We start from the raw sequence: 20,887 nt of genomic DNA, 5'->3' as shown, positions 1-20,887 counted from the left end.
AGAGCACTGCGTACCTATCAGATCTCCTCTACCAAAATAGAATCTTCTGCTACTGCCTCTCTGCCCCATTAAACTTACCCAAATTTAAGTCACTTATAACTACACTGAGTGGGCAGTATCCAAAAAAAAAAAAATCTGTAACCAAAAATGCAAATAAGTCTATGATTTTTTATATTTTATTTTTAAAACTAATAAGCTAAAATGTTTACAAATATAAATCATGTGCATGGTAAAAATATTCAGGCTATAAAAATGTTCTCATTCCTCAAATATCTCCTCCATCTTCGCTCTCAGCTTATCATTTTGCTTCCTATTTCACTAAAAAAAGAACAGAATTCCTCAAGCTCCTACCACTACAACTACCCCTATACCTGCATCTGGGACCATGTTGCCTTTCATCCCTCCTGAAACTGAGTCACCTGATACTGCTCCTACAAAAATCGCCTCCTCCATCTACACAGCAGAATCCATTCTCTCTTTGCTACTAAAGGCAATTACTCTGGTAATTCTTTTTTCTCTCTTCACCATTAACTTTTTCTTCCCAATTTTTTTTTTTTTGGTGTATAACCACATATTTTCATATTAAATAAAACTTGTTTGCCTTTTCCCCTCTACATATTATCATACTTCTCCTTTTTATAGCAAAATTCCTCAAAAGTTGTTTCTATGTAGAAATTAGTAGACTTTTCCTGTGTAGTATTTAGGTTTACAGAAAAGTTGAGCAGGAATACAGAGCTCCCATACTCTTTGCCCTCCACTACACATACATCACACACATATGTTCCCCTGCATTAGTGTAGTATATTTGTTACAACTGATGAGCCAATCGTGATGTAGTTTTAATCAGGTCCTTAGTTTATATTAGGTTTCACATTGTGTGTACAACTGTATGGATTGCTTGACATACATCCACCAATATAGTATCACACAGAGTAGTTTTAATGCCCTAAAAATCCCCTGGGTCTGCCTGTTCATCCCACTAAATTTGTAATTTAATTACAAATTAAAGCAATGAGATACTACTACATACCTACTAGAAAAGCTAAAGTGCAGAGAACCTGACAGTACTAAACGCTGCTGATGAAGTGGAATAAGAACACTTATTTATTGCTTGTGGAAACACAAAATTGTACTTTGGAAGTCTTTGGCAATTTCTTACAAAGCTAAACATACTCTTACTTTTTGACCTGGCAATCATATTCCTAGGTATTTATGTAACTTATTGGAAAACATGCCCAAACAAAAACATGCTCAGGAATGTTTTTAAGAGTTTCATCCTAAAAGCTAAAGCTGGAAGCAACCACAATGTCCTTCAATGGGTGAGTGGATAAACAGACTGTGGTGCATTCACACAACAGAACATTTTTTGGCATTATTAGGAAATGAGCTATTAAGGCCTTTATATATGGACGAATCTTAGATGCATACTGCTAAGTGAAAGAAGCCAGTCTAAAAAGGCTACATACTAAGTGATCTCAAGGGGCGCCCGGGTGGCTCAGTCATTAAGTGTCTGCCTTCAGCTTAGGGCATTATCCCAGAGTCCTGGGATCCAGCCCCACATCAGGCTCCTCTGCTGGGAGCCTGCTTCTTCCTCTCCCATTCCCCCTGCTTCTGTTCCCTCACTTTCTGGCTGTTTATCTCTGTCAAATAAATAAATAAAATATTTTTAAAAAAAGAAAATAGTAAGTGATCTCAAATGTATGAAATTTTGGGAAAGGCAGAATTTTAAGAACAGTAAAAAAAAAATCAGTACCTTGCCAAAGGTAGACAGGGATATGGGGAGGGTTGAATAAGTGAAGCAAAAGGGATATTTTAGCATGCTAAATATTTCTGTGTAATACTGCAGTGATGGATATATGACACTACAGATTTATCAAAACCCAGAGAACTTTAGAGCACAAGAATGAACTTTAATTTAGGCAAATTAAAAAAAAAAGTCATTCAGGGGGCGCCTGGGTGGCACAGCGGTTAAGCGTCTGCCTTCAGCTCAGGGCGTGATCCCGGCGTGATGGGATCNACCCAGAGAACTTTAGAGCACAAGAATGAACTTTAATTTAGGCAAATTAAAAAAAAAAGTCATTCAGGAAGGTCAAAGATTCCAGGATGGTATGTAAACTATGACCACCCAAAATGTAACAAACGTATGAAATGACTTATTTAAGGAGATAGGAGAAAGGGGGCTTAGCTAAGTAACTTTGGAAATTAGTGGAATCTGTAAGACTAATGGCAAAAGGAACTGCTCCTAAGCACTATATTCTAGTGACAGAGTTGTCTCCTATGGAGTATGGGTTAACAATTTTGACACTGCTATATATGTATCTACTGGAATTGAATAATTAAGTAAATGGATGATGGTAGTCAAGCTTCTCAATGCTGGAGTGGGAGTTTACAGATTAATTGAAGAGGCTATAATGATCCATGAGATAATGGATTAAAGCTGGAGACATCAGTATAAATTCATGTTTAACTCAATATAGATGCAGACTGTTACAGACAGAAAGATTTATAGATATGTGTGTATGTGAAGGTTGCTGTACAGGCATATAGTCCCTCACTCTGTTGGCTGAGAGGGCCTAGGGCAATGACAGCCTGTGGCAATAAACACACCTAGTGTTAATCACAATGGTTTTTAATACCATTCTACAAGAAAAAGGACCAGGGCTTCTTAGATTCTAGTAGTGGTCCAGGAAATATACAAAATGAGGGTCGGATATCTTATAGTACCATAATATAAAATGCTCAAAACAAAACATACAAATTAAGAAAAAAAATGCTGTTGGTGAATATATCAAAGTGACATAGGAACCAACTGAAGGAGCTCCCAACTGAGAAAGCTCAACAATTTTGGAAAAAAAATAAATGTAGTAGTAATGGTTTATAACCTAAAGTATAAAATAAACATATGAATCTTATTGCTGCTATAACAAATTCCCACCGACATAGGGGCTTAAAGCAAATAAAATTATCTCTTACAATTCTGGGGATCAGAAGTCCTAAAATCATGGTGTCTACAGAGTTGTGTTATGAATGCCAGCCCTGCCAACCAACAAAAATCTCTCAGGAGGCAACACAGGGAGAGTTCTCTGCAGTTCAGTATGAAAGAAACTATGACAGACAGAGTGCAGACAGCTAGTCTACTGCTGACACTGCCCAACTATAAGCCCACAGAGGCCTCAGACCTCTCAACAGCACAGGGACCAAACACTGAACTATGCTCCACAGCCAGCAAAGTGGGCCACTGCGGCCAACTGAACTGAAAGAAAACATGGCTCAGTCAAAACACTAGGATACAGGGACCCACACAGGAGACACCCATGGAGAGTCTGGTTCTGATGACCTGAACTACAGGGCAGGCACCACATGACATCTTCATGAGGCCAATACTTTCAAGATCAGGAGACACAGCTGACCTTCCTAAACAGAGAGTTAGACAAAATAAGGAGACAGGATTATGTTCTAAATGAAAGAACAGAACAAAATCAGAAAAGAGCTCTAGTGAAATGGAGATAAGGAATACATCTGATAAAGACTTCAAAGTAATGGTAAAAAGATACTCAGTGGACTTGAGAAAAGGAGAATCTCAATGAGAACTTCAACAAAGAGATCACAAATGTAAAAAAGAATCAGAGATGAAGAACTAAATAACTAAAGGGAATCAGTAGCAGATTAGAGGAGGCAGAAGAAAGGACCAGAAGCAAGGGTAATGAAAGCAATCAAACTAAAAAGAAAAAAGAATAAAAATGAGAATAGGTTAATGAAACTCAGTGACATCATCGAGCATACTATCATTCACATTATAAGGATCCCAGGAAACATACTGGAAGAAGTAACAGCTGAATAGTTCTCTAATCTAGTGAAGGAGACAGACCTCAGATTCAGGAGGCACAGAGAGCTCCCAACAAAATCAACCCAAAAGGTCTACACCAAGACACATAATAATTAAAATGGCAAGAAGTAAAATGGTAAATAATTTTAAAAAGAGAACAGTTACATACCAGGGAAACTCTGTAAGGCTTCAACTGATTTTTCACCAGAACCTTTGGAGGCCAGAAGGCAGTGACATCAGATATCCAAAGTGCTAAAAGGAAAAGAAACCTACAGTGCCAAGAACACTCTGCCCTGGAAAGCTATCATTCAGAATAGAAGGAGAGAGAAAGAGTTTCCCATATAAAGAAAAATTAAAGGAGTTCATCACTACTCAAGCAGCCTTACAGGAAAGGTTAAGGACCATTCTTTGAATGTAAAGGAAAGTTCAAAACTAGCAGTTAAAAAAAAAAAGGAAAATATTCACAAGTAAATGCAAACACAGAATAAAGGTAATAAATTAATCACTTAAAAAATCAGTAAGGAGGTTAAAACACAAAAGTAGTAAAAATCAGTTATATTGACCAAAATCATGAAAGGATATAAAAAATTACATCATATATGTAAATGGAGGTGGGGAGTTAAATTTAGTATTTTCAGAATGTAATTAAAATGAAGTGACCATCAACTTAATATAGATGGCTGTAGGCCTAATATGGTATATATGAACCTAACAGTAATCACAAATCAAAACCTGTAATAGACATACAACCACAAAAGAGAATGAAATCCAAACATAATAATAAAGCCATCAAACCACAAGGTAAGAGAACAAGGGAAGAAGGAGCAGAGAACAATTAAAAAAAACAACCAGAAAACAAGTAACAAGGGCTTATGGCAATAAGTACATACCTATCAATAATTACCTCAAATGTAAATGAACTACATGCTGCATCCAAAGACAAAGGGTGACAGAATGGATAAAAAAGAATGACCCATCTATATGCTGCCTACAAGAGACTCACTAAAGACACGTGCAGATTAAAAGTAAGGGGATGGGCATTAAGGACGGCACCTGAAGTAATGAGCACTGGGTATTGCATGTAAGTGATGAATCACTAAATTGAACCACCGAAACTAATAATAATATATGTTAAACTGATTTTAAATTAATTTTTTTTAAAAAGTAAAGGGATGGAAAAACATTTATCATGCAAATGGAAGTGAAAAGAAAGCTGAGGTAGCAACACTTGTAACCAACAAAATACACTTTAAAGCAAAGACTGTAATGAGAGACAAAGGACATGGAGACAGTAGACAAAGAGATAAAGGAAACAGTCCAACAAGAGGGTAGAAAAATTATAAATATCTATGCATCCCACATGGGAGCACCTAAATACAGAAAGCAACTATTAACAGAGATAAAGGGAGAAACTGATGCTAATACAATAGTAGAGGACTTAACACCTTACTTACATCAATTTGATAGATCATTGAGACAGAAGGAAACAGGGAAACAAGAACAGGAACAACAAGGAAACAGGTCTATCTGGTCTTGTGTCACCCAAAGCCAAACAGACATGTACAGATCATTCCATCCCCAAACAGCAGAATGTACATTCCTTCCAGTGCACATGGAATATTCTCCATGATATAACACGTTAGCCCACAAAACAAGTCTCCATAATTTAAAAAAGATTGAAATAATAAAATACATCTTTTCTGACCACAGCAGTAAGAAACTAGAAATCAGTTTCAAGGAAACATCTGGAAACAAACCAAATAAATATAAGCTAAATAATATACATCTAAATGATAAATGGGTCATCCCAAGAAATCAAAGAGGAAATTAAAAAAAAAACAGGGAGACAAATCAAAATGAAAACACAACCATCTAAATTCTCTGGAATGTGGCAAAAGCTGCGCTAAGACACAAGCAATACAGGCCTATCTCAAGAAACAGAAAAAATCTCAAACAACCTAACCTTACACCTAAAGGATCTAGAAAAAGAAGAGTAAACAAAGGCAAAGGCCAGTAGGAGGAGGAAAATAATAATGAGCAGAAATACCAAAAATACCAAAACCAGACAAAGACACTACAAAAAACCAAAAAGCCAAAACAAAAATATAATAACCCTGCTGACTAATATCTCTGATGAACATAGATGCAGGAATCCTCAACAAAATATTAGCAACCTGAATCAACAATATATCAAAAAATCATTCACCAGGATCAAGCTGGATTTATTACCAGGATGCAAGTGTGGTTCAACATTTACAAATCAATCAGCATGGTATATTGCAAGAGAAAAGATAAAACAAGAGAAACATAAGATAAAACAAGAGAAAAGATAAAAATCATACGACCATTTTAATAGACAGAAAAAACACTGACAAAGTACAACATCCATTCATGATAAAAACCCTCAAAAAAGCAGGTTTACAGGAACATAACTCAACATAATAAAGGCCATAATGAAAAAGCCACAAGTAACCATCATAATCAATGGTGAGAAACTGAGAGCTTCTCCTCTAAGACAAGGAAGAAGACAAGAATGTCTACTCTTACTACTTGTATCCAATTTATCTTGGAAATCCTAGATGCAGCAATCAGATAAGAAACAAAAGGTATCCAGATTGGTAAGGAAGAAGTAAAGCTGTCATTATTTGCAGATGATTTAGTAGTATGCAGAGAAAACCTTAAAGACCCTACCAAAAAGTACTAAAACTAAAATTCAGCAAATTCACAGGATACAAAATTTATACAGAGAAATCTGTAACATTTCTATACACTAATAATGAAGTAGCAGAAAGAGACATTAAGAAAACAATCCCGTTTACGATTGCACCAAAAAGAATAAAATACTTAGAAATAAGCCTAACCAAGGAGGTGGAAGACCTGTACTCCAAAAACTATAAAACACTGATGAAAGAAACTGAAAACACACACACACACACACAAATGGGAAGATATTCCATGGTCATGGATTGGAAAAATAAATATTATTAAAATATTCAACTCCCCAAAGCAGTCTATAGATGCAATGCAATCTCTATCAGATACCAATAGCATTTTTCAAAGAACTAGAACAAAAACACTAAAATTTGCATGGAACCACAAAGGACCTGGAATAGAAAAAGCAGTCTTAAGAAAGAATAACAAAGCTACAGGTATTACAATCTCAGACTTCAATATATACTACAAAGTGGTAGTAATCAAAACAGTATGGTGCTTGTTAGGTAGGAAGCTAGGCATGAGCAACAGAGGACGCACCACCGATGTCCTGACCGAGAGCCCCCAGGGAACACCCCATTCCACCCATCTAGCAGTCGGTTTGTAGTTACAACATCCCAGCAGGAAAGGAGTTAAATTTGTTGTGCTTATTGCACTTTGGCAGAAAGCAGCCTCTTGTCCTTATTTGACCTGTCGCTAGAATAGAAATAAAGTGGTTTCCTACCCTGTGCAGGCATTTTGAATACATCTTGGGAAAGGATAGGCATAGTCAGCTAACTATTATATAATCCCCTCCTGTCACTCAAATGTTGTGACCCTAGGACACACCCAAAAGAAAAAAATTGATCTTAACTCACACCCCAGAGTTTCATAAAACTTTGCTCTGCTTTATTTTAGTTCCATAGTACTTTTGTTTCTTTGCTGTGGCAGTGAAAAGAACCAAGACTTCTTTCCTTTTCTATCTAACTCTTGGTAATATTACTCACAAAAAAAGACACAAAGACCAATGGAAGAAAATAGCACAGAAATAAATCCACACTTATATGGCCAATTTATGACAAAGGAAGCAAGAATATCCATGGGGAAAAGGTCTCTTCAACAAATGGTCCTGGGAAAACTGAACAGCTACATGCAAAAGAATGAAACTGGACCACTTTCTTAGACCATACACAAAATAAACTCAAAATGGATTAAAGACCTACATGTGAGACCTCAAACTATAAAACTAGAAGAAATCCTAAGTCATCATTTCTTTTATACCTGCCATAGAAACATTTGTCTAGATATGTCTTCTCAGGCAAGTGAAACAAAAGCAAAAATAAACCACTGGGACTATATCAAATAAAAAGCTTTGCATAGTGAAGGAAACCATGAACAGCAACAACAAAAAGCTGAATAGGAGAAGATATTTTCAAATGATGTATTTGATAAGGGGTTAACATCCAAAATATAAAAAGAACGTACACAATTTAATACCAAAAAAAAAAAAAAAAAAATGCTCTGATTAAGTAATGGGCAGAGAACCTGATTAGACATTTTTCAAAGATATACAGGTGGCCAACAGACACATGAAATGATGCTCAACATCTCTAAACATCAGGGAAATGCAAATCAAAACCTCAGTGAGGTATCAGCTCACACCTGTCAGAATAGCTACTATCAAAAACACAAGAAACAACAAGTATTGGTGAGGATGTGGAGAAAGGGGAACCCTCATGCATTGTTGGTAGGAATAAAAAGGTGTAGTCACTGTAGATATCAGGATGGAGGTTCCTCAAAAAATTAAAAATAGAAACACCAAATAATCCAGTAATTTCATTATTGGGTATTTACCAAAGAAAACAAAAATACTAATTTGAAAAGACATATGCATCCCTATGTTTACTGCAGCATTATATACAATAGCTAAGATATGGAAGCTACCTAAGTGTCCACAGATGGATAAATCAATAAAAAAGTGGTATATATATTAGTATATATAATTGGTATATATTTTACATGCATACATATATATTTACATATATATATTTACATATATATATATGATGGAATATTCAGCCATAAAAAGAATGAAATCTTGCCATTAGCAATGACATGGGTGCAGCTAGAGAGTATAATGCTAAGTGAAATAAGTCAGAGAAAGACAAATACCATATGATTTCACTCATTGTGGAATTAAAGAAATAAACAGAAAAAAAAGAGACAAACAGAATCTTAAATACAGAGAAAAACTGGTGGTTGTCAGAGGGGAGGTGAGTAGGGGAATGGGTGAAATAGAGAAAGGGGATTAAGAGATACAAATTTTCAGTACAAAATAAAGTCATAGAGAGAAAAGTACAGCATAGGGAATATAGTTAATAAGGTCGTAATATGTTGTGTGGCTGATGGGGACTATACCATTGTGAGCCCTGAGTATGTATAAAATTATTCAATCTTTATGTTGTACACCTGAAACTAATATGCTGTATGTTAGTTATACTTTAATAAAAAAATTTCCTTGTTGAGCAATATTGTGTTTTTCCTTCCAATAACACAGCATGTATTTCAATTTGTTTTTTTTTCCTTTTGTAGAGTATTACAGTTTGTCACACAAATCCAACACATTTCAGATTAAGATTATTCCTATTTATGTATTCTGCTCCTTATCTGAAAAGGCTCTTTTTTAACTATATATTTTAGCAGTTAATGTTGGTTTATCATGGATTTATTTGCTTCTTTTGTAACAAAATTATCTAGTTTTGCTTTCTAAAATTCTACTTTATAAATTATCTTAAAGTAAAATTGATTTTGGTTTCTCTTGGTATTTAATACATGTATAGATTTGTGTAAAGACCACTACAACCAAGATACAGAACAGCTGCATAATGTCCCCAAACTCTTTCATAACTCTCTTTCTGAATTATCTTTTATTTCTATTATTTTTTGTTGTTGTTAATTCTCTTGCCTTTCCAGGATAACTCTAGTAGTCTGTATACACTTACCTTTTGTTTTAAAGTGGGCAAATATTTAAAATTTACTGAATTTTTGCAACTGCTTTTGTGTTGGTTGGCCTTTTTCCCCCCTTTATTTCTTTCTTTCTCTTTACAGATGACAAATTTTAAAATCTTCAAAACAAACTTGTTTTTTCATTTCAAAGCCTGTAAGAAATGTGGTCAGCTAGGGAAGATTTTCTTGGGCTGTACTGTTAGTCTTGTGGGGAATGTAGAATAAGTATCATACTCATGAAGAGTTCAAATTACTGAGAAATTTGAGAAGAAATTTGTGTTTGGAGAGCAATCCACAGATGAATGACTGGCCTTCAAGTAAATATGGTACGACCCTCAGTTATGGTTTCAGGTTAAGAATCTACATTTAGTATCTTCCTGAATTACGTGTCATGGACATTTCCAAAAATAATGTTAATTAGAATCACCCCTGCTAGTTATTCCATATTTAATTCACCACTTTCTCTCTGTCAGATATTGTGCTAAATGCTTTACATTTCTTTGTATAACTTAATTCACACACCATTTCTCTAGGGTACTTGCAAGTACCTGTCTTTACTTCTTTCTGTACATTGGGCTTTCCAGCTTCTCCTTCCCCAGATTTCACCTGCTGTTACCTACCAACCTGTACTACAACCTGGAGTGTCCTGTCAAAAACTTTAATGCATGATTATTCCATTATACAATTCTTCCGGTAAGCAAGATTTCTTTTGGTGACAAAGTACGTAAGCCTACAAGAGTAATTTTCCAACTTCGAGACATTGAACACTGGGGCATAAAGTGGGAATACTTCCACATTCAAAGGCACAATTTTTTGCTACTTAAATGCTCCTTCAGACTGTTCAAAGGTGTCCTTCTCCTAGGCCAGTCCCAGTTGTGCTCTTTCTCTAACAAACACTGCAGCATCATAAATGTGTATCCTCACTTTAAATAGCAAAGACATGCTCCACAATTCTTGCAACTTTGGGAAAAGTCAGAGGAACATTTTAATAACTCCCACTGCAAGTAGACAGGAGTATCCAATTCCTCAGCTCCTAAATGCCGCTGCTTTCTGGAGGCTTTTATACCAGGACTGGGAAAAACATATATCCATACTCCAGGCTTCTGATGCTTACTAAGGACCATGGTGATTGCAAAAGGCTTCTGAAGCTTGAAGGATTTAGTGTTTTTGATTCCTGATGTATAGCTGGTAGGTTAAAAGCTGGAAATAATATGAAGGATCTTGAGAAGCAGTCATGGTTTGTCTTCATCAGGTGGCAAAAGCAATTCATTTAATAATTCTATAGAGCAAATATAATGAAGTGTTAGTAAGGAAAAATATATATATAACTTGAAGACATAAAGATGGATGATTTCATTAAATAGGTATTAGAGATGCCTTTCTGGAAATGAAAGGAGAGAAAACCTGGAAACTGTTTATTCATTTATAAATGAATACACAATATATTCATCATATATACATATATAAATTAGGTATAATGATTTGCATTTTCATTACTAATTACATTATTAAGTTAGGAAAATAGAACAAATATTCAAATGAGTGAGGCTGAGATTTCTGATACATCAAGGTGCTCATAATTTTCAATTGGAAAGAAGTAATTTAACTTCAAAAAGATGGAATGATTTTATAAGCACATATCTTTTTCTAAATCCTTGAATTAAAACTAGATTTGAATATTTTTATGGCAATTATTATAAGTATTAATGAAATAAAACAAGCTGATTACTTTTGAGCAGTATTCTTAAATTTGGATTTTGAAACCTAGAGAGTTCTTGAATGTTGTCCAGGAGATAGAAGGGCTTTATGCAGGCTATCTAATTTAATTCTCTCAAGTAAAGACATCAAATTTTACAGAGACTACTCAGGTATGATCAAAGTCACAAAGCAGGTTAAGGACACCTTAACCCTTTTAACTACCTTGCCACGGTTCAGTTGTCAGATTTCTGGAATAGTGTTCTCTGATAAATCTTACAAATATTTATCAATATTGACAGAACAATTTGAATATGTGCAAATAAGTGAGGATGAAGCCAAATTTTCTCTAATGGGAAAAGAGGAGGTTACTTAGATGAAAAACGTTATAGAAGGTATTTGTAGCACTTGCAATGTGCCGCAAATAAAAAACTCAATTTTGAAAAATGAGTCTGAGTCCTCGAACTGTCTTTTTCTTCCCCCCAGTGGCTCCTGTGTCACTTTGAAATACTACCATCTAAGTGGGTTTTTTGTTTGTCTTGTTTTGAGCACCTTATATTCTGGTATTACAAGATGCCCAACACTCATCTTGTATATTTCTGGCTTAGTCCTTGAATCTATTTTTCTTTCTAGTCTAAAAAAGCTGCTTTGTTGGAATAGCATGAGATGTAAAGGAGGGATATTCTCTCTTTTTTAAATGTTTCTTTGAGATCATAAAATAAAATCGAGAATAACTCATGTTTCAGGTAAACCTTTTAGTTATCGATAGTTTTAGGGAATTAAGACATTATTTATATATTACATATTAAAAATAATACTTATCAATAGTGACAAAACAATTTGAAATTTTGCAAGTGAAGTGAGAATGGAACTGGATTTTTCTGTAGCTGAGAAAACAGGAGATCACTAAAAGAATCATTTATTACCCTCATAGGATACTTAATGGGTCTTTTGAAATTGTTATGTTAAACTATTAGTTACATCCAGCATTCAACAATGGATTTGACATAATTATACTTTTTTTAAAAGATTTTATTTATTTATTTATTTGACAGAGATAGAGACAGCCAGCAAGAGAGGGAACACAAACAGGTGGAGTGGGAGAGGAAGAAGCAGGCTCACAGCAGAGGAGCCTGATGTGGGGCGTGATCCCACAACACAACGCCGGGATCACGCCCTGAGCCGAAGGCAGACGCTCAACCGCTGTGCCACCCAGGCGCCCCTGACATAATTATACTTTTATTGTTGTTGTTTAACAGAAAGTTTGGAGATTTCAACCCTCATTTAAACTTTTACATAACTGACTTATTTAGTAGAGCACACTAACTTATCTTACTCTGTAAATATGAATTATGTAACTCCTTAGTATTCAGAATGGGAATATTATTGTGTGGGTATATGATAAGTATAACCCAAAATGTACCGATGTTGGTCAAAACCAAGAAGCTGTCCATTCGAAGTGCTATCTGATGGCAATTGTTAAGTTTGTTCCAAAAGGAAAAATCTTTACTGAGATAGTTATTAGTAGGCTTTGAGGTAATCAATGTTCTGGTGAATTATTAATTGATATAAAAACTCCTTCATATGTAATTGTAAAAGTGTCACATTTTCTAGCTATGTCATTTTGTCTTATTTTGTCATGACAGAGCAGTCTGCACATCAATGGAGGGGTTCAACCATTCTAGAGTGTCTGAATTTGTATTACTTGGACTTACTGATTCTCCTGAGCTCCAGACTTTTGTCTTTGTGATGTTTTCTGTTCTCTATTTGATAACTATGTTGGGCAATGGCCTGATTTTGCTCACAGTTCTATCCACCCCACACCTTCACTCCCCCATGTATTTCCTACTGAGCAGCTTGTCTCTTATTGACATGTGCCTGTCCTCCTTTGCCACTCCAAAGATGATCATGGACTTCTTTGCTGAGTGTAAGACCATCTCCTTTGAGGGCTGCATTTCTCAGATCTTCTTTTTGCACCTCTTCACTGGGACTGAGATTGTGCTGCTGATCTCCATGTCTTTTGACAGGTATATTGCCATAAGCAAACCTCTCCATTATTCAACAATTATGAGCCAAAGAGCATGTGCTGGACTTGTGGTAACCTCTTGGACAGTGGGCTTCCTGCATACAATGAGCCAGTTAGCTTTAACCCTCTATTTACCCTTCTGTGGTCCCAATGTTGTAGACAGTTTCTTCTGTGACCTTCCTTTCATCATCCAGCTGGCTTGTATAGATATGTATGTTCTTGGAATCTTCATGATCTCAACCAGTGGTGTGATTGCTCTTATAAGTTTTCTGCTTTTGCTCACCTCCTATGTCATTGTTCTTGTCACAATCAAGGCCCACTCCTCTACAGGAACATCTAAGGCTTTGTCTACCTGCACTGCACATTTCATGGTTGTGTTAATGTTCTTTGGGCCCTGCATCTTTATCTATGTGTGGCCTTTCACCAACTTCCTGGTAGACAAAGTTCTGTCTGTTTTCTATACCATCTTCACCCCCTTTCTGAATCCACTTATCTACACCTTGAGAAATCAGGAAGTGAAGACAGCTGTGAAGAAGAAACTACGTCATCAAAACTTAAACCTTGGGAAAACTACTCCAAGTTACCCAGTGCAATGAATCTCCTGTCTGAGATTCTCATCATCATTTTTCTCCTTATAGAAAAAGGTAATTAAACTTATATCTTCATTTCAAGTCCTTTAGTCTAAATTCACAAAAATAAGAAGCTGGGTTGAGAGATGTGAAATATCTTTTCTAGAAGTTAGTGAGATGTTTGCAAGCCTTTTGAGATTATAGATACATTTGAAAATCTGTTGAAATCTATAGGTTATTTTCATAGAGAAATGCAGATCTCATCAAAACATAAATTCAGGGCTTCATATATCCCTGAGTCCTATCAACATACCTCAGTCAACTTAGAGAAGCCTGAGAAAAATTACTATTCTCTTGTCTTCTAACCCAGAACATTCCCACTCAGTGGCAGCCTTGTGGCACTCTGATGGTGTCCACTTGCAGAACTTTGATTAAGAGTATTGGACATAGCAAGGTTTTTTTTTTCATACATTGGGGATATTTTTGTGGGGAAATTCATATCATGAAGAGTTTCTTCTGAATAAATCTGAACAATCCTGATTTATTACAACCAACTCCTTGAGTTCTGAGCCAGCTTTGAACAAAACAGAATAGTTTGGAGGATATGAAATTTAACAATATTTTTTAAAGAAATGAACAGATCACTACCACACTTGATATTTAATATAGCAAATAACTGATTAAATGGCCATTTAAAATGTAGAAAGTTTAAAATGTAGAAAGTGAACCGCTGAAGTCTGATTAACTTTTAAAACCTGACTGAATATTAGAGATACGATGAATTCATTTAATATCAAGACTAAATGTTTGGACAATTAGCTACTTCATTCATGACAAGTCTGTCATTTCCAAAATATTATTAGTCTTAGTATGAGTTTTCTCATTTTCAATATAATGTAGCCTATAAGAAGAAAAGATGAAACTAATTTAAAAAACATATAGTGCAATTCTCCCTATTCTGGTTTATTACTGATTGCGTTAAAGATATTTTTTATTACAAGATAGCCTTTGGAAGTCAGCTGACCAAATCACTTCCCTAACAGCTGATGAAGAAGCTAAGATGCAGAGAATTCATAGAGCTGGTTCAAGACTGAATCACTGTAAGGGGCAAAGATAATTTCTCTGAATATACACAGACCTCAGAATTAAATTTTGGATCTGTCATTTCATAGTTGGGCTATCCTAGGATATTCACTTTATATCTGTAGCCTTTTTAATTTCTATTGTGAAGATAATAGATTGTTTGTTGTGACGATTTTATGGGAAGTAGACAGAATAGACTCTAAAAATGTCATTTTTTTTACCTTTCCCACTTGCACAGACTCTGACTGAAAATGCATCTTATTTGTAAGTAGTATGCTTTTAAAGAATAACTGCATTCAGGTGAAACCAGAAGCTTATAAAATATGATATTCTAGTTTGGGATGTCTCTTTGACTGCGGCTTCTTAAGACATATGGCAGAAAAACAAAAGAAAACTTTCTATTTTTCCACTGCTGACACGGAGGGTAGTTGGAAAAAATTAGATTAGACTGCCAGATACTTTGATTTTTATGAATAACAGTATACTGATAGGCTGTATCTCTTTGAACTTACTAAAGTATATGAAAATAGTTTAGGAAGCAATCTGTTATGATGGATTTTTAATGGTATTAATAGTTTCTTACATTTATTCTGGATTTTTAAGGTTTCAGCATGCTTCAACAAATCTGCAAGCCAAATATTTAATATCTGAGGTTCAATAATGTGGCACAAGTTTATGAAGAAATGTAGAGTTGGACTTAGGTATAAAACCATTTTCTATTTTAAAATACTAGTTCATTTTTAGTCAAATCATAAACTCTTCCTTCTTGCCCCAAAGTCAATCAGACAAATGAGAAAAAGTTAAGGTAAAAAATGTGCTTTTGTCTCAATTCCATTCTTCAGTAAAAATTATCATCTTTAATTTTTTAAATTTAATTTTAGATTTTATTTAAATTCAAGTTAATTAACATATATTTAATTATTAGTTTCAGGGGTAGAATTTAATGATTCACCACTGGCATATAATACCCAGTGCTCATTACATCACGTGCCCTCCTTAATGCACATTACTCAATTACCTCATTACCCCACCACCTCCCCTCCGGCAACCCTCAGTTTGTTTCTTATAGTTAAGAGTCACTTACGGTTTGTCTCTCTCTCTCTGTTTTCATCTTGTTTTTCCTTCCCTTCTCCTGTGTTCATCAGTTTTGTTTCCTAAATTCCACATGAGTGAAATCATATGGTATTTGTCTTTTTCTGCCTTATTTCACTTAGCATAATATACTCTAGTTCCATCCACCTTGTTGCACATGGCAAGATTTCATTTTTTGATGGCTGAATAGTATTCCATTGTATATATATATATACCACATCTTTTTTTAAAAAAGGTTTTATTTATTTATTTGACAGAGAGACAGCCAGTGAGAGAGGGAACACAGCAGGGGGAGTGTGAAAGGAAGAAGCAGGCTCCTAGCACAGGAGCCTGATGTGGGGCTCGATCCCAGAACACCAGGATCATGCCCTGAGCCGAAGGCAGACGCTTAATGAGTGCGCCACCCAGGCACCCCTACCACATCTTCTTTATCCATTCATCTGTCAATTGACATCTGGGCTCTTTCCAAATTCTGGCTATTGTGGACACTGCTGCTATAATGATTGGGATACAAATGCCCTCTGAATCACTGTTTGTATCCTTCGTATAAATACCTAATAGTGCAATTGCTGGTTCATAGGGTAGTTCTATTTTTAGCTTTTTGAGGAATCTCCACATCTTTGTTTTTAAATATAAACCCTGCTTCTGAAAAGCCTTTAGTTCAATAACTACTCATTGAGAACCTACTCTGTTTAAGGTCTTTTCTGGGTGCTTGTGATACATTAATGTACAAGATCTGTTTCTCTGTTTTTAAGAAACATATATCTAGCAATTAGATGGCACCAGTCTGTTATAGGTGAAATTCCAATCTCACCACTTTCTTGTTGTACAACTTTGAGCATGTATTCTTAATGTTTCTGAGACTCTGTTTTTTCACCTATAAAATGTAGACTACGAATATTGTAAAAAATTAAACAAAAAGACATGTAACATAATTAGCAGTGCTTGGCACTCATTAAAGGTTTAATGAATGCAAACTAATAATATCATTGTTATTGTTGCCATTGTGTTAGACATGCATAAATGACAGGGTAAATGGAATAGAAATAGATATGCTTACTTGAACTTCAAGAACATGGTTGTAAGACTGTAATAGGATTTGTCAATTTACCTAATATTAACTAATGTTAAAATATTGGATTTATGCCAATTATTAATCTTTGGTGCATTGATGTAGTTAATGTCCTTTATAGGTCTGTGTTTTTCAAAGGAAGTATTATATTTTATGGACTCTGAGAAATAAACTGAGGGCTTCAGAGGGGAGGGGGATGGGGAAATGGGATAGGCTGGTGATGTGTAGTAAGGAGGGCACGTATTGCATGGTGCACTGGGTATTATATGCAACTAATGAATCATCGAACTTTACATCAAAAACCAGGGATGTACTGTATGGTGACTAACATAATATAATAAAAAAATACGATTATAATAAAAAAAAGAATTTTCTTAATCATTTTAAGTAGAAATATATACCAAGATGGCATGAAAGGGGGAAATAATTAATAGATGTTCTACAGGTCAGTGTCTTGTTCTATCACAATGTTTTTAAGTAAAGTGTATATGATGAAAAAGTGATAAAATATTGTTCACATATTTTGTCTCCCTTTATCTTTTACCCATTCAAAAGATAGTAGTGAAATGTTTAAAATTCTTATATAATTAGATTTATCATAAATATTAACTGAGAAATGAATGGTGACAATTATCTATTTACTTTATATTTAGCACATTAATAAAGTTACAACTACAGGCAGAAAGATTTTGTCCACATTTATGAAACTATAAGGGAATACTTTATTTGGAGACATGGTAGAAGTATTGTTTAAGAAACTATAAAATTGGAACCATGAAGCATCAAGTCAGACATTTCATCCGGTTAGGATAAACCTGAAGCTGTAGGATAAATACCTAATTTCCACCAGGGTGTTTATGTGGTAAAGCCAATTCCTGGGGAATCAATTAAACCCCAAACAGTCCACATAGCACATTTTGATAACTATATTTCAATATAATTGGTTGTCCTTACACTGCTATGCATCTTAGTTTATGTGTTGGCAATATTATTCTAATGAGGAGGCTTTGAGCTTGACTGAAGCTCAGAGGGGTCTGCAGTACACACAAGACTAAAAACTCTTGGAGTGGGGACTGTATCACCAGTGAAGCCTGGTTGTCTGATTGGAACCCAAGCTCTATACCACTTACTAGGCTTCTGGTTTGGGGCAAGTTTGTCAACTTCTATCCCGGTTTTCTCATCATTCTTTCAGCAGTGTTTGCAAGTCAACAGCCTGCATTCCCAACATGTTTTTTCTTTCCTCAAAGGTTTATAAAGAAATCAAACTCATTTAATAAAATTAGATAATGGGAGATTTCATAGGAAAATAGAGCTTGATAGATTTTCTTAAAAAATGAAAGAAAAACAAACCTGCCAATATTAGGCCAGAATTCTAAGCTGTAAATGAGTTTTTAGATAGGGCTAACACCAGAGATCTGTTTTGTCTTACACTAGGTAATATGCACTTTTTATAGCCTTCTCAGGTGATCTGACAAAAGTTTTGTCTTACTGATTTTTTCTATGGTGGATCACAGGGTACTAAACATATAGTTTGCACTTGAAGACTATATTGGAGCTACAGAAGAAAAGTTATCCTGGTCTTCTTATCTCTTTACAAGCTTTCCTGTATAATCCTGAATTTGCTTACTTAACCAGAACACTGAATCTTAGGTTATAAGGTGAAGTGACTTGGAACTGTTAGCCCAGCAATTTCTGGAACTAGGGTTCCTGTTTACCTCTTCTCTTCTTTTCCCATCACCTTACATCTTAAAGCTATGTCCTAGAATCTCTTCTCCTCTCATACCCTGAAATAATCTTACTGGCTTATTGATGTCAGTTCTGAATGGCATTTTGTTGTGTTTTCATGGGGGGATGACATGCAAGTTGGTGGAAACCTTTACATTAAGGTGACAGAGAATACCTGGAGGGGAGCAGGAAGGATTATAGAAGAGAGCTGGACATCCCCAATGAGGCATATACAGCTCAGCACTTGTCTCTCAAAGGGTTAAATATTCTGATTTAATGCTGATTTTAACATTGCTCATTTTACTACTGATGAAGATGATGCATGTATTTATTCTCAAATATTTATTATTAAAAGCTTAAAATGTGACAGGTTTCATTCTATCTATCACAGAAAAAAATACTAATGTGTTTAGGGAATATACAATAACAAATTCTTACAGTGTATAGTAGGACATGAATCATCAGACTCTTGCTTACCTCCTTATTTTTCATACCTTTCCCCCTTAAACACTAATTTTACTCTTCCTCCCATGTGCTACACTCCATTCTTTTGAGGGCTTTAGACATGCTATTTTATCTGCTTAATTGTTACAACACTACAAAGTGTGTGTCGGGGGTAAAAGTATAGTTTTTGTATGCAATTAAAGTTTAGCTGTTATCAGTCCAAAACAGACAGTTATAACAAGATTTCTTTTGCAAGCCTCACGGTAATCACAATGAATAAAATCTGTAGCAATACAAGAAAAGATAAAGAGAAAAGAATCAAAACATACCATTCCAAAGAAGCAGCACATTGAAAGTAAAGACGAGGAGAAGAGGAACAAAAGGAACTACAAAACAGAAAACAACAAAACAGCAATAGTAAGTCCTTATCTAAAAATAATTACTTTAAATGTAAATAGATTAAACTCACCAAACAAAAGACTTAGGGTCACTGAAGGGATAAAAGGCAAGATCCAACTATACACTGTCGATTAGGTATCTGCTTTAGATTTAAGGGCACACACAGGCTCAAAGTGAAGGGTTGGAAAAATATATTTCACTCAAATGATAACCAAAAGAGAGGAGGAGTATACTTATATTGAAAAAAAAATAGATTTTAAGTCAAAAACTGTCACAAGAGCAAAGAAGGTCATTATGTAATGCTAATGGGTCAATTCAACAGTAAGATGTAACAATTAGAAATATATATGCACGTGAGAACACCTAAATATATAAAGCTAACATTGACATATCTGAAGGGAGAAATAGATAGCAACACAATAAAGTAGGCTTCAATACCCCAAATGATAATGTACAGATGATCCAGACTAAATATCAGTAAGGAAACAGCAGGTGCAAACAACACTACAGACCAAATGGACCTAACAGACATATACAGAACATTTCACCCAACAGGACCAGAATATACATTCTTCTCAAGTACACATGAAATACTCTCCAGAAAAGATCACATGCTAGGTCACAAAACAAGTCATTACAAATTTAAGAAGACTGAAATCATCCCAAGCATCTTTTCCAACCATACTTGAATGAAACTAGAAATCAATTCCAAAGGGAAATGGAAAAAATCACAAATATGTGTAAATTAGCTTACTTTCAAACAACCATTGTATAAAAAAAAAGAAAACCAGATATTAGACCATATCTCAAGGCAAATGAAAGTGAAAACACAACACACCAAAATTTATGGGGTGCACACCTTCCTGGGTTTCCATGATTATTTAAAGGATATAAAACCAGAATCCATTTTCCTATAGATTCTGACCTTCTCAATTTCTCTTGACTTATAGGAAGTTTTATTCTTGAACTACCACAGGATAAAATGAATTGACAATTAAAAGTCCTACACATGATAATAGTGCTTGAAAGGACCTCACAGAAGATCTAATCAGATCAGAAGTTTGTACAAGTTCCCATAATTAATGGCAGAATTCAACAGGCAAAATTTGATAGGGACAACTACTTATCTCTGAAATTCTCTCTACCTCAATATTTCTGTGATTACTATGATACAAAGAATGGTGGAACAATACCAATGAAAACACAAAAGGACAGTTAGAAAAACATAATTACTTTAAAAATTGTACCAAATCACTACT

General features: G+C 35.0%; 1 protein-coding gene across 1 annotated transcript in view; it reads left to right on the top strand.

Moving 5' to 3' along the window:
• Positions 1-13,840, top strand: part of LOC117797275 (olfactory receptor 4N5-like) — a 29,422-nt gene extending 15,582 nt beyond the window's left edge. The window contains exon 3 of the mRNA XM_034648663.1: positions 13,141-13,840. Coding sequence (XP_034504554.1) covers positions 13,141-13,840 — 700 coding nt within the window. The remainder of the gene's footprint in view (positions 1-13,140) is intronic.
• Positions 13,841-20,887: the final 7,047 nt, after the last annotated feature.

Source organism: Ailuropoda melanoleuca, chromosome 20, assembly GCF_002007445.2.
Source record: "Ailuropoda melanoleuca isolate Jingjing chromosome 20, ASM200744v2, whole genome shotgun sequence".
NCBI lineage: Eukaryota > Metazoa > Chordata > Mammalia > Carnivora > Ursidae > Ailuropoda > Ailuropoda melanoleuca.
This window is presented reverse-complemented; position numbering and strand designations above follow the sequence as displayed.